Here is a 12,588-nt window from a genome sequence, read left to right on the forward strand (position 1 = left end):
TACGGTGGCTATGTTTTATTCATGGTCGGTACTGCAGGTTACGTCAGCATTGTGCTGCTCATCTCTGTACCACGGGAAGCAGGGGACTGAAGCCAAGCAACCGAGCCCCTTCCTGTGTCAGCTCCCCTTTGAACCACAAAACTCTATGCATATGCAGATTTGACCCGGTGGTTTAGATGATGATTCTGTCAAATACTGGTCTGTGGCCAAAGAATACTACACAAAGTGATCAGAGAGGTAAAAAAAAAGCAAGATGTCAGTTTAGGGAGACAAAACCCAACAACACTTTTAATGTTTGGACAGGGACTGGTAAGAGCTTTACGCACCGGGAAGGACGAGAGGACGGGTCCCATACTAATCTGAAGAAAGCAAAGGCTTTGTTTCACCCTGACTCAGTATTACCGTGACCAACTACGGTGATACCTTCCACCTCCTCACATGTATGTACATGCAGACCTGTGGGCATACCCGCTCAGCTGGATTCCTCTTTACAAAGCATCAGTCAAGGTTAATTAATCATACAGCGGCGTGTGATCCCCGATGTAATCTTTTAATAACTACTGACTTCTGAATGCAGCACTGTTTGCTTGCAGCTGTCCGTTAAGCCACAGCAGCACACAACTGTAGGCGACCTTTAGTACACTCCAGAGGAAGCATAAACATTGTGATCAACGAGAGATCAGTTAGGGATAACACAACTAAGTGTCTGGGTTATTGCAGCCCATCTCGCTTCCCTAAAGCCTTCTTATGCCCGATGTGGTGCGATCAGTGTTCAGCTCCCACTGAGTTTTGTTTCCTTCACTGCACAATGATACCGTTCACAGCCGAGTGTGATTGGTGACTAATTAGCCAATATCTAATTATTATGTGCATCAGAGCATACAGGATTCATCCATAATTACAGCCTCTATCATGTTCCTTTTCTCCACCCATGTCACACTGCTCGCTGTACACGTATGGCGACGCGTGATGAACCATCCGCCCATCTGCCCAGCGCCTGCCTCGCTCACGGCCCCTCAGTGGAACTCCCTGAGAGGGGAGGCTCCGAGGCCTTGACCATTCAATCACCCTCTTTCCATTGGTAGTACAGTGACACTTTCACACACTGACATACCAAACACGGGCAACAACCACCTCCAACCACCCTGACACACACTCCTCTTGGTACTCAGCCCATCTGAGAGGTAAAAAGGGGGCTTTTTTTAAGGTCATTGCACATTTGGGGAAGCTTAAAATAGAATAAGACATTGAGTAACAGCAACTCTCAGCAGATCCCAAGAGACGGAGAGAAGAGAGTATTGAATTCAGCCCAAACCCGTGTTTGTGGGTAACTGTAATTACAACCATACATCAAGCCACAAGGGCTACTGTAACATAGGTTTATAACACTTAAACTACCAAGTGATGTTTAATGTAATTACCATTCCTTTATTGTTTATTTATAAATCAGAGCCCTATACTAGAAAATACAGACATCAAATGAAACATACACACAGATCACATAAATCATCACTGAATAATCAACTAGCAACAACTATAAGGAGGCCTTCATTTATTGAAACAAAAGCCTTTTTAGCCCCACCCATAGTGTTTGATCATATAAATACAATATGTAAAATATATGGTTTGTAGGTGAAAGTAAAATGATCAGGAATAAATACGCGTTTGCATCATTCAACAAAAGTAATAAGAGGTGTAATTATGTTGTTTATGTACCTCAGCGGTGCAGGACTCATGACTATTTACTGCCCCCATGTGGTAAAAAGTTGATACTTCAGCTGTTGTTTAGAAAACCAAAGTAAAAATGACCAGGCAGTGAAATCCAAGATAGATTAAACAATTTATTTTAAAATCATTACAAGAATTAATCATTTTAATATACATAATTTATTTATTAATATAGTTATTTTCATAGAAATGTATCACCTAAACAGCAAAAGCAATGCAACTGAGAACATAAGCAAGAAAAGAAAAATACAAAATCACAATAAGATCGCTGAATTCACAAATACAGACTGAAATGCACACAGTTAGTTAAAAAAAATTAAAATAAAAGGATGTGATTTAGGTAATAAGATTAAACATGTTGCTTGATTATGCAGCGATGATTAGTAACGGCAGGCTTACTTATAACTGATTCGATTAATATGAAATTACAACAAATTTCAAAGAAAAATTTCAAAGAAAAAGCATACTATACTGTATATGCTTTGCATTTATGTTATGAATCATCTCATTAAAAGCATATACTCTAATGAAGTATAATATCATAACATATATATATATAGGTTTAGTTCATAATTATGTATTTATACTATAAATTATACCTGTTATACAAGTATATTAATATACAGCTGTAGATGTGGTACATTAGCTGACATGTTTTTGGTCCACCCATCCTTTGGTCAAGTCATGTACTTTATATTCTCAGTAACAAACCCCCCCCTCATGTTTTTCATTGTTATTTAAATTAATATGTTATCTAATCCATCTAATTGACTGATCACATACCAATGAATATGCTGAAAGCGACACAGAGACAACACCAATTTCCACTGGGATTGTCTCATTTTTCGGACAAAAAACGTACGTCGTCAGAATGATTTAAAGATGTTGTGATCATACAAGACTGTGGCACATGAGGCATGAGGCTTGTAGAGAATATATCGTCTGATATTGTGAAAAAACAGAGCATGCTCATCAAAAGAGCAAAGCATCATGGGATGAAATTATTATTTAAACAAATGTTGATCCAAAGGAGCTGCCAGTAAATGCACCACATACCCTGACTGTGAGAATACTTATTATTATAATATAGGATATTATTATCTTGTATTTATTCCTTATACATCTATTTTATTTAATCAGTATTTATGTATACTTCAGTTCTTCATGTTGGGCGTTGACTCCACGTCAGCGTCCTGTGCAGCAAACAAAACAATTGCCAAATCAAAAAACATAAAAAGAGCATTTTCACAGAAAATACATTATAAAGCATACAAAGAAAGCTTCCCACTTACTGGTACAGTAGAGCACCTGCTGACCTGGTCTGGGTCAAAGCCGCGCTTGTCCGCCAAAGCTACGGCTTTTGCTGTCATGTCAAAACCTTGGTTGGCAGTTCTGGAGACAGAAACAACAAGGAATGGAGACATGAGCCTCTGCACAGAAACAGCAAAGCTCGGTTAATGCCTACTCTCCGAGGCAGACCTCAGACAAGTTCTGAAGTCAGACTTGGTGTGGAGGTGGGGGGAGCCGTTCATAAAGTTACTCCTGACAGCTGTCCAAACAACAGGCAAAATGAAACAAGGTATGAAGCAGACTGGAAATTGGAAAGCGACAGTGATTTCTCTTTGGGCTCAGTTATGAGTGACGGAGAGCAAGAGGCGGTCTCACCGCTGGTTCGACAGAAGCGGTTGTCCTTCGTTCCCATGATCTTCAGGACCACGATCACCAACAGTCCATCTGCTGTTCACTTCCCTGATCCTGGGGAAGAATTCACAGCTGCTATCAGTTAACAGATGGGCAAAGAAAAACCTCAGGGTGAGTACTTCAGCTCATTATGTCTTCTTTTTTTCCCACTTCCTATGTACATTTTTTCTATACGTTGGACAATTTGATTTGACATCAAAGGTAAAAATAAATAAAAATTTGATCTATTAATCTACGGATCCACACGGTGGTGTGGTGGCTAGCACCGTCGCCTCACAGCAAGAGATTGGGTTCTCCGGCTTCCAGTCCAAAGGCATGCAGCTTAGGTTGATGACTCTAAATTTCCCGTAGGAGTGGATGTGAGCATGAATGGTTGTCTGTTTATATGTGTCAGCCCTGCGATAGTCAGGCGATGTACTCTGCCTTCAGACAATGTCAGCTGGGATCGGCAACAGGATGACAACTTGTTTTTGTATACACTTTTACTCAAAGATTTAGGAAATAATAGTTTTGTCTGTCAGCTGTAGGATATGAAAATGCAGTCCTTAGTTCTGGTATCTTGTGGAGTTTGGGTTCGGACATGTTCTTTAAAACTTTCAATACTCTTCTTTCGCTCTTTATTTTGTTTTTACAAATTGCTGCTTATTTAATCGTTTGCATATCCTCTTTCTAGCTTTTATCATATTTTCTGCATTTTGTCATCCTTTTGCAAACATCCTAAACAGAAGTTAACATGAACTGTTGGTTGCTGTAAAATGTGGTAAAAAGGTAAAAAAAAGAAAGAAATCTCTACAACTCTACATGCTATTCTAATTGTCAGACTACAGACTTACCCATCAATGGCTTTTCCGTTGTTGTCCTTCACTCCTCCTGGATCATCCCTCAAGCTGCCGAGGCAGACAAATACAATAGTTGTTAAATACGTTTGTTGATTAACCAATAATACAAAATAATTCATAATAAACACATTGACAATCCATCCAGCACAAAAAGCGTACCTGCTCACGGCTCGACGATTAGAGGCCCTGTTACCATCAGAGACAATCACGTCTCCCCTGCAAAACAAATACTGGATAAGAATGGCTCTGATCTCATTCACTACCTGTCCAGTTAAAGGGACGCTTCACCTAAATCCTCAAAGGAAGATGAGCTACAGGCACAAGTAAAAGGAAACAGCTTTCATTCTTACCTTTCAGTCGGCTGGATTCCTTGGTTGCTGGAGTTGCGGTCCAGACTGAAGGACTGAGGAGCCTTGCCATCAGCCGTAGGATCAATACTATGGAGACAAAGGTATAGCTTTGAGCAGATTACAGTCCAGACTTTCAATTGCTATTTTAAAAAACACTTTTAACGTTTTTATTTTTAAAGTGGCAGCCTAACCTGTGAACATGCACACTTTCAAGTGTGTTATCCTGCTTGATATCATTTTCACCACCTTCACATGGATCTGTGGCAGATATTTCACTCAGCCTACAATGACAAAGAAAAGGTGAGGATGTATTCAAGTCCACTGAAATCAGCTCCTGAGTGTTACCTCACCTGATAACACCGTTGTGTTGTGTTGTGTCAAAATCAACTGCTGCGAACTCTTGGACTTCACTTCCTTCAGGGTTTCTTAAAGGGACATTCATACATGAAGTTACTTTCAGGAACACTGAAAATGTCCACTTTAAATGAGTTAGCCTAATGTTGAGTTGTGAATGGACTAAGACAATTATTCTAAATTACGTTTTTTACTTGTTTCCAGTTCACCTTTTGTCTAGAGCGACTACTTGCAGGCAAAATTATTTTACTATTCATTAATGTGTATATGCATGAAAGAGGATTTTATGACAGAAGTGCATTTATGTGTGCAACAATGTCGGGTGAAACGTTTGTGAAAAAGACTGACCTAGTTTGTTCTGTCTCTACCATCTCTGCCTGGGAAGAGCAACGTAGGTATCGTAAAATCCAGGATACTGTAGATAGAACGTGTTGCTTCCTGACATAAGAAATACACAACAAACATTTCTGAATCTGTGCAAGACAATGTGTAAGTAAATGTGTGTATGACATTAACAGTCAATTCTAATGGCAAATGGAAAACAAACTCACTTCTTCCAAGACATATAATAAAGCCCTCCAATGACCACTATCAAAACGGTCCCAAAGACGGAACAACCGACTGGAGGACAGACGAAATGCAAACATGTTATCATCAACAAAAATATTGTGAGGCACTAGAATAAGAACAATGTCACTCAGAATAAACTTCCACTCACTGATGAGGTTCTGTAGCGCTGGTGTTGGCGTCTCTGTTTAAGGTAAAGAGGTGGGATATACATTATGCATATATGATATATGTACGTATCAATGATCAGCAATGTAAGATTCAAAAGTAAATCAGTTATTTACAACCTCTCATTGCTTCACCAGTAACTTTATAATCCAAGCAGATCTCTTCTACAGCGCTCTCTCCCTGAAAAGCAAAATCAAAGTCTATATTGTGAGAGTGCAGTTTGTATTTCACATGTACTATATACCTTTTATTGATTCAATTCATAGAAGTACATATTAAAATAGAGGGAGACTCACAATAGGAACTATGCATTTTATTTGCAGGTCTCGACAGTCTCTTGTATCGACTGAATGGTTGCCAATGATTATCTCATCATCATTGAAATGCTTTGTCATCTGATTGTCAAGAACAGCAAGAGCAACCAGGATCTGTAGGGCAAAAACAAAAAGAAAAGGTTGTTGTGATTAACTGCCGTCATGGAGTTATTGGCAATCTCAAACTTTCACTTTCTCTTTAACCCTTCTGCTTCACTCCGTCTCTTTCTTTCTTTAAAAACACACATAGTACAGGACCATAACACCGTTTAAAAACCAAACTATGAGCTATTACAGAGTGAAAATGAAAATACCCCATTGGCAGTCACGTGAATCTCACTGCCTTTAGTGCACTCATGTAAGAACGTGAATCTGTCAGCGGTGTTGATGTCTTTGCAGGAAATGTTTGTCCGAGGGCATTCTGTGAGACAATACAGATGTACAGTGTATCATTAACACACGTTTAGCTCTCTATGAACATCGCGAAATAGCAACTGCGTCAACATAACAGACAAGACTTGTGGGTTACAGGAAGTAAAAAATGTCCTGAAAAACAGAAAAAATTGAGTGAAACACATATTTACAACGCTCCATCTCTTACCTAATGATATGTCGATACAGACACCAATAATCAGGATGGTTAGACAAGTTTGGAGCTTCATTTTGTCGAAGGAATGGAGAGAACTGTCAAAAAAGAGCGCGAGCAGACTTCCCAACGAGGAACAGGAAGTGTGTCATGAAAAAAAGTTGACTTCAGTCCATCATCTCACCGACATTCCCTTGCATCACTCTTGTTAAATTCAAGATATCTGGGACAGTGCCAGGATTTTATGAAGTAATTACTTGAGTTTCTAATCTCTTGTTTTGTTGATTGAACTAGTATATTGCAAATGAGCAAAATTTGGATTTGTAATTTTTCAAGCTAACACAAGGGGAGGCCCTTCTCCTACAGGTCAGAGACACACATGAGAGGAGACACAAAAATCACCAGAGCGCTTTAATTCCACTCTGGACGTTTAAACAATGAAGCAGATGAGTCATTAGATGAGCATATCCTTCTGTGCAGTACAGATTCTGTAGTGTGGCAAGTTTTTCCATATCAGGCGGATGCATTTGTATTCATCCATGTTCACTTTCGTGTTGCGTATACCCTCTTATCTTTGGAGGTGGGTCAGGGACAGAGGATGGCAGTCCTCCTGACATATTAGAACCATGAGAGAACAGAGTACTCAAAGAGGCCTCTGTCTCTCTGTCTCTCACTCTCACTCACACACACACACACACACACACACACACACACACACACAGCAAGGATAAAGCAGAAGCTGCCATGCTACAGCACGCTTCATTTACACTGCATCTTCCCTGGTCCACCGAGAAAACACAGACCATCGTCTGTGTCACTCAATACGGGCCCCTCTCTATCTCTGCAACTCTGTCTACTTCCTCTCTGTCCGTCCCGGCCTCTCCTTTGCCCTTCTCTGTCTCTCTTACATTGCAGGAGTCAACCAGCGTAGCGAGCAAGAGAGTACCTCCAAGAAACAAACTCTCAAGTTTCCACGTCAAACATAAATATCACATTAGCTTAGATGTGGGAATTGATATTGGGGCCAAGCAGATTAACTTTTTAGCCAATATGGTGTGGCTAACCAGTTTAAGTTTGCATTATTCTTGATCACTTCATCACCTCTTGGCCAGACCCAAGTACTGAATAAAGATGACAGCTTCACAACAGGCATGAAAGAGAGAGCAAATGGACTTGGCTCAGCTCCCCCTCTGGGAAGCTGAGTGGAAGTGGACTTGTCCAATCATCTGATCCATTTTCCATAGATATCAAGTGACAGTGGGAGGCTTGGATATCCAACCATCCCTCTCCATATCCACAGAGCCCCTGCATAAACAGAGAGCAGCGATGACGCAGGACAGGCTGAAAACACACTCAAAGCTCCGAACATCCATGCCTCACAGCCCCCACACTCCTACAAACACCACGCATCTAGTTCTGAAAGATGGAGTAAATTCCAGCCAGTCTGAACAGGACTTTTAGGGTAAATAATTACAAATCTGCTGCTTTTGAGTCCTCTCCCCATTCGTCTCAACTCTTCCCTTCTTGTTCCGCTCATCAGAGCGGCGATGAGAGATAAACAGCTCTCCCGTCTCGCTGCCACCCCCTCAATCCCTCATTCTCTGTCCGTGTGGATGAGGGCAGTAGGCATACTCTCAGAGCTTGAAAGGTAGAGTTTTGGCTCTGGTATGTCGAAGATTTGTTATATGAAAAGAAGAAGGACAGGGGCAAATTAACCCCCTTAAAGTTTGTACAATTAACCATTATGAACCCCAGTTTAGAACAAAACCTGGGCGCACCATTCAGAGCGTGTGAGCTGTGGAGTCAAAGCTGAGGCAAAGCAACACCCTGAGAATCTTGAGTGGCTCTGAAACAATAGTTCTGGCTGCTCAGTCGGTGCCCTGCTTGGCTTCAGTTTGCTCCCCAACGGTTTCTAAATACACCGGGTAGAAAGTCGACTGCAACCAAAACAGCATACACAGGCCAGGAGGGACTCCTTTAAAGAAAAAAGTATCATGTTCACACCCTAACACTGAGGACTTTAGACTTTCCCCCTAGATAACACATTTTCCTGTTATATTATGAAGCCAGAGAGCAACAACACAGGCAATTACATGGCATTTTACCCTGAACCCCAACCTTAGAAGTGATTGTACTGTGGCTAGCAAAAGCTTAGCGTCAAGTAAAATGGTAATAAGCATAATCCCTCATTCAGAATGCAAGACCAAAAGAGGAGTGAGTTTAGAAAAAGGGCAAATCGTGCTGGGACTGTTACAGACACTTTAGCCTGTCCAGGCGGCTCAGTATGAAGCCTCAAACCCCCAGTGGCACAGTTTGGGTATCACAAGGAGACACCTACACGCTGCCAGCACAGGGAGCACACCAACACCAACACACATACTTACTCACAAATAGAGAAATATGTACATTGTTATCACATTCGTCTGGGTTTCACCCAGCCCAACCACCGGATAGCTCTGTAATACGTAAACATTCAATTATGCTATGTGGTTACATTATGGCACTTACATACCAAAGACATGAACAGCTCATAAAAAAAAAAAGAATATTTTTCATGAGTGCTATAGGTGTGGAGGTGTCATGGGAATATGTGAATATATGAAGTCAGAGGGCTCCACACAATAACATGTACACCCACACCCGACCTACACCTCCTACACACATATTAAAGCCCCTCTACCACAGCGGCCAGCTCTCCCCCTCATTTCCAAAACCACAGCTCCCCTTTACAGAGCTTGGTTAGCCTGGGCACAGCAACCCGATCCTGCTGAGAAAGTCTTATAAAAGGAATCAAATAAAACAACCCAATCAAAAACACCTCTCGTCCACAGAGCCAAACAAGAAAGAACTGGATGGTTTCTGCAAACAGACCAACCTCTGCCTGAGGGCCCATCAGTGTTTCAGTATAATGGCTTGGTGGGGCTGCATCATATACATTGTGAGCTATAACGCGCGCGCGCACACACACGCACGCACGCACGCACGCACGCACACACACACACACACACACACACACACACACACACACACACACACACACACACACACACACACACACACACACACACACACACACACAAACCTCAAAGCACTGCACAAGCTAACGCACAGCAGCTTTTATTCACATGCTTCTGAGCCACATGTTGTGCAATATCAGAGAGCAACTTGGACAGCCTCTATTAATCCGTTTTCCAGCTCAATCTCCTGAGAGGGATCTCTGTCAGAAAACAAACCTCTCTGTTTGAAGCACGGCCTCCAGTTAAACTTGTTCAACTTCTGCCTTGCTCTGTACATTTCACTCTCGTCTCTCTTGTTTTCCCTCTCACTTTCCCTCTCACTCCACTTTTTCTCCCCCTGCCATCTCTTTGTCCCTCGCTCTGCTCTTCACTCTCCTTCGCCATTGTGTTTCTTTTCCTTTTACTCTCTTCATTTCTTTCCCCCCTGTGATTCTTTGCTGGCGTATGTCTTAGTATTTGGCTGGGCGAACCCAGGGCGAGCGTGTCTTGTTACAGCAGTCCAGGCCCTCTGATAAAGCTCTGCATTGTGAGGGATAATCCCTCAGAAACAATCAGGATTTTTTTTTATTCCGTGGCCTATGTTATTTCTGCAGCCTTGCACGTAAAAATGCACACAGCACACGCACATACGCATACAATACAACGCACAACAAACATCGCCAGCATTTGTCCTGACACACAAGTACATGTACAGGCTCCGGCATGCACCGCACACTGAGTGGACTCATGAGAAAGTATGCAAGAAATTCACATCAAATTACCCTGGTGTTTAATTTTGTTTTGATGCTGCTCTCTGTGCTTTCTGTCACCTACAGCTACGATAACATGACGGGTGTTTTAGGGGACAGGGATTAAAAAAAAGGGGGAGTTGCTACGTCGCTGTAAAATGTCAGTTAAGTCAGTATGTGTATCACTGTCATGTTTTGTTATGGCAGCCATTCTGTAGCTTTTCACACTCGGCTGAGCCCTATTGTTAAATAAACAAAGCCTGGCGTTCGGTTGTGCTGCGGATCAGTGAGGCGATCAGGCACTCACCTGAAAAATTGGGAGCGAGGAGAATGTAGAAAAGAGCAGGGGAGCAGCACGCTGCAAACAAATGCACATGCCAACAAACTTAAAAACTTAATTAATACGGATGTAAAAATGGACCATTTGCGCAGCATAAATGTATGATATGTAACAGCATGAAGAAGCACAGGCGAAATTAGTAACCACTGAAGTGGTCTACCTAACTGGGACACCCAAATTGAGTGGAGCCACCATTGAGGTTATTTGCTCCATCTGTGTGCCCTGCAATAACAAGTCAAAATATCTGCTGCAAAGAAGGCCTGTTGTGTGAGACAGTTTCTCTCTCCAGTCTTTGAGGTAAGGCCGCCCACACAACTGATAACTAGTACCAAAATAATGGCGTTCAATTCAATAATGTTCATTAAAAACCAAATAAACAAGTTAAGTTGCATTATTTTATCGATTTTTATTTTTGACACGGTTACTGATTTGTGGATTTCTTTTTTTGCAGTGTGCAAGCTTGTTCTGGAGACAGCTGTGCAGTGTCTAGACAGGTAGATACCTCTGTGGTTCCAGGTCTGGGATTGTCTCCCTGTCACTGTCATCATTCCTCATCTTCCAACAGGAGGTTTCCTTCACCGGCTTTTCCACTGCCAGCATCATCTGTCACCACAAGGAGAAACATAATTACAGGACAGAGGTAACCACAACTCAACCCCCCCAAGGTTGGAACTAATAACAATGGTAGCTGTGACTGTCAGACTGACATTGTTTGACAGTTACACCAAATGCCTGCAAACAATACATTGTAAAAGCTCCTGTAGTCCACCTGTTGCCCAATAGTGCCAGGAAAAAGATAATTTATTTTAAGAGATACTAGAAGACAAGTAATACAAGCAGAAAAGATGAGCATGTGCAACATATTTATTAACAAAAATGTAATAATTACTGTCGTTAAAGATAATATCTGCTACTTACTGTACTTTACTTACTGCCCTTTACAAGCTTCCATTGGCAAGTGATGTTAGCGGATCAGCATTAAACACAAATTACTCACTAGTTCACCTCATGGAATTGCAGGAATATTGTCAGGTGTCTGTTTTGTGCATATGCTCATTAAACTATTGATTCTAAGCTATCATCACATTAACATGCAGACAAAGTAAAGATGAAAGGATGAACACACACATGCACACATTAGCAGAAAGAGGTCTGCACTGTCTTTAACGGTTTCCTGGGCTCTAACAAGCACGTTTCATTGGCTCTCTGGTGCACTGCAGTGTTGTAAGAGTTGTTTAATTCTCCATGTTATTCAAACAGCTTCCTGGGGAGGACTGTAATTAGGACCAGCGCCGCACTGATAGCACCATCTTCACTATCACAGACACACTCATACACCATGCACTTCACTGTCCCACACACAGACACATGTATAGTATGTTATACTCACATTGACCAACAGCTCTATACTTCAGAAAAGGTAAAACATAATAAACAAGAACTGTATGGCACATTTTCCGACTTGGTGAATTTTAGGCAAGAAAATAAAATTTTTGCACAACAGTGGCCTCGACACGTGCTAAGCCCCGCCCCTTTTAGCTCTGTACTCCAATAACAGTTGAGCACGCTTAAAACTAAGCAGAACCCTTTCTGCGTTTCCTGTTACGCTATGCTCTTTATGTCTGTGCAAAGGTATAACATTACTATGTAAGTCACATTACATTGGAGAAGTCTTGATTCTTAGTTTCCCGTGACCCCTTCCCTTCCTACGTCGTTATATTATCTGTGCTTTTTTTCCGCCCGGAAGTAACTTTTTGGGATAGCGTTTCTTATTTTGATATACACAAGATCTAGCATTACAAAAGTTACCCGAGTAAAGTTAATCATCGTGAACATATCCTTCCATCGCGTGCTGCAGTCCTTTCCTAGCGCCCAAACGGAACTGGCGTCGCCGTG

At 41.6% G+C, this 12,588-nt stretch overlaps 1 protein-coding gene across 2 annotated transcripts; it reads right to left on the reverse strand.

Moving 5' to 3' along the window:
• Positions 1-1,828: 1,828 nt before the first annotated feature.
• LOC137878571 (uncharacterized) lies at positions 1,829-12,588 on the reverse strand. Of its 2 annotated transcripts, XM_068718922.1 has the most exons (17): positions 12,502-12,588; positions 11,195-11,295; positions 10,660-10,710; positions 6,336-6,442; positions 6,004-6,135; positions 5,827-5,887; positions 5,691-5,723; positions 5,524-5,593; positions 5,321-5,410; positions 4,969-5,043; positions 4,810-4,899; positions 4,619-4,705; positions 4,428-4,484; positions 4,263-4,316; positions 3,394-3,483; positions 3,021-3,120; positions 1,829-2,921 (listed from the first exon to the last, which is right to left on the reverse strand). In XM_068718922.1, exons 2-17 carry the CDS (start codon positions 11,238-11,240, stop codon positions 2,883-2,885), a joined length of 1,182 nt encoding a protein of 393 aa, XP_068575023.1. In that variant the 5' UTR covers positions 11,241-11,295; positions 12,502-12,588; the 3' UTR covers positions 1,829-2,882. The 2 variants fall into 2 exon arrangements, with proteins under 2 accessions (XP_068575023.1, XP_068575024.1); XM_068718923.1 differs by lacking the exons at positions 10,660-10,710; positions 11,195-11,295; positions 12,502-12,588 and adding an exon at positions 6,623-7,249.

The sequence above is a fragment of the Cebidichthys violaceus genome, unplaced genomic scaffold, assembly GCF_023349555.1.
Source record: "Cebidichthys violaceus isolate CVI_PGR_0920_01 unplaced genomic scaffold, fCebVio1.0.p SCAF_23, whole genome shotgun sequence".
Lineage (NCBI taxonomy): Eukaryota > Metazoa > Chordata > Actinopteri > Perciformes > Stichaeidae > Cebidichthys > Cebidichthys violaceus.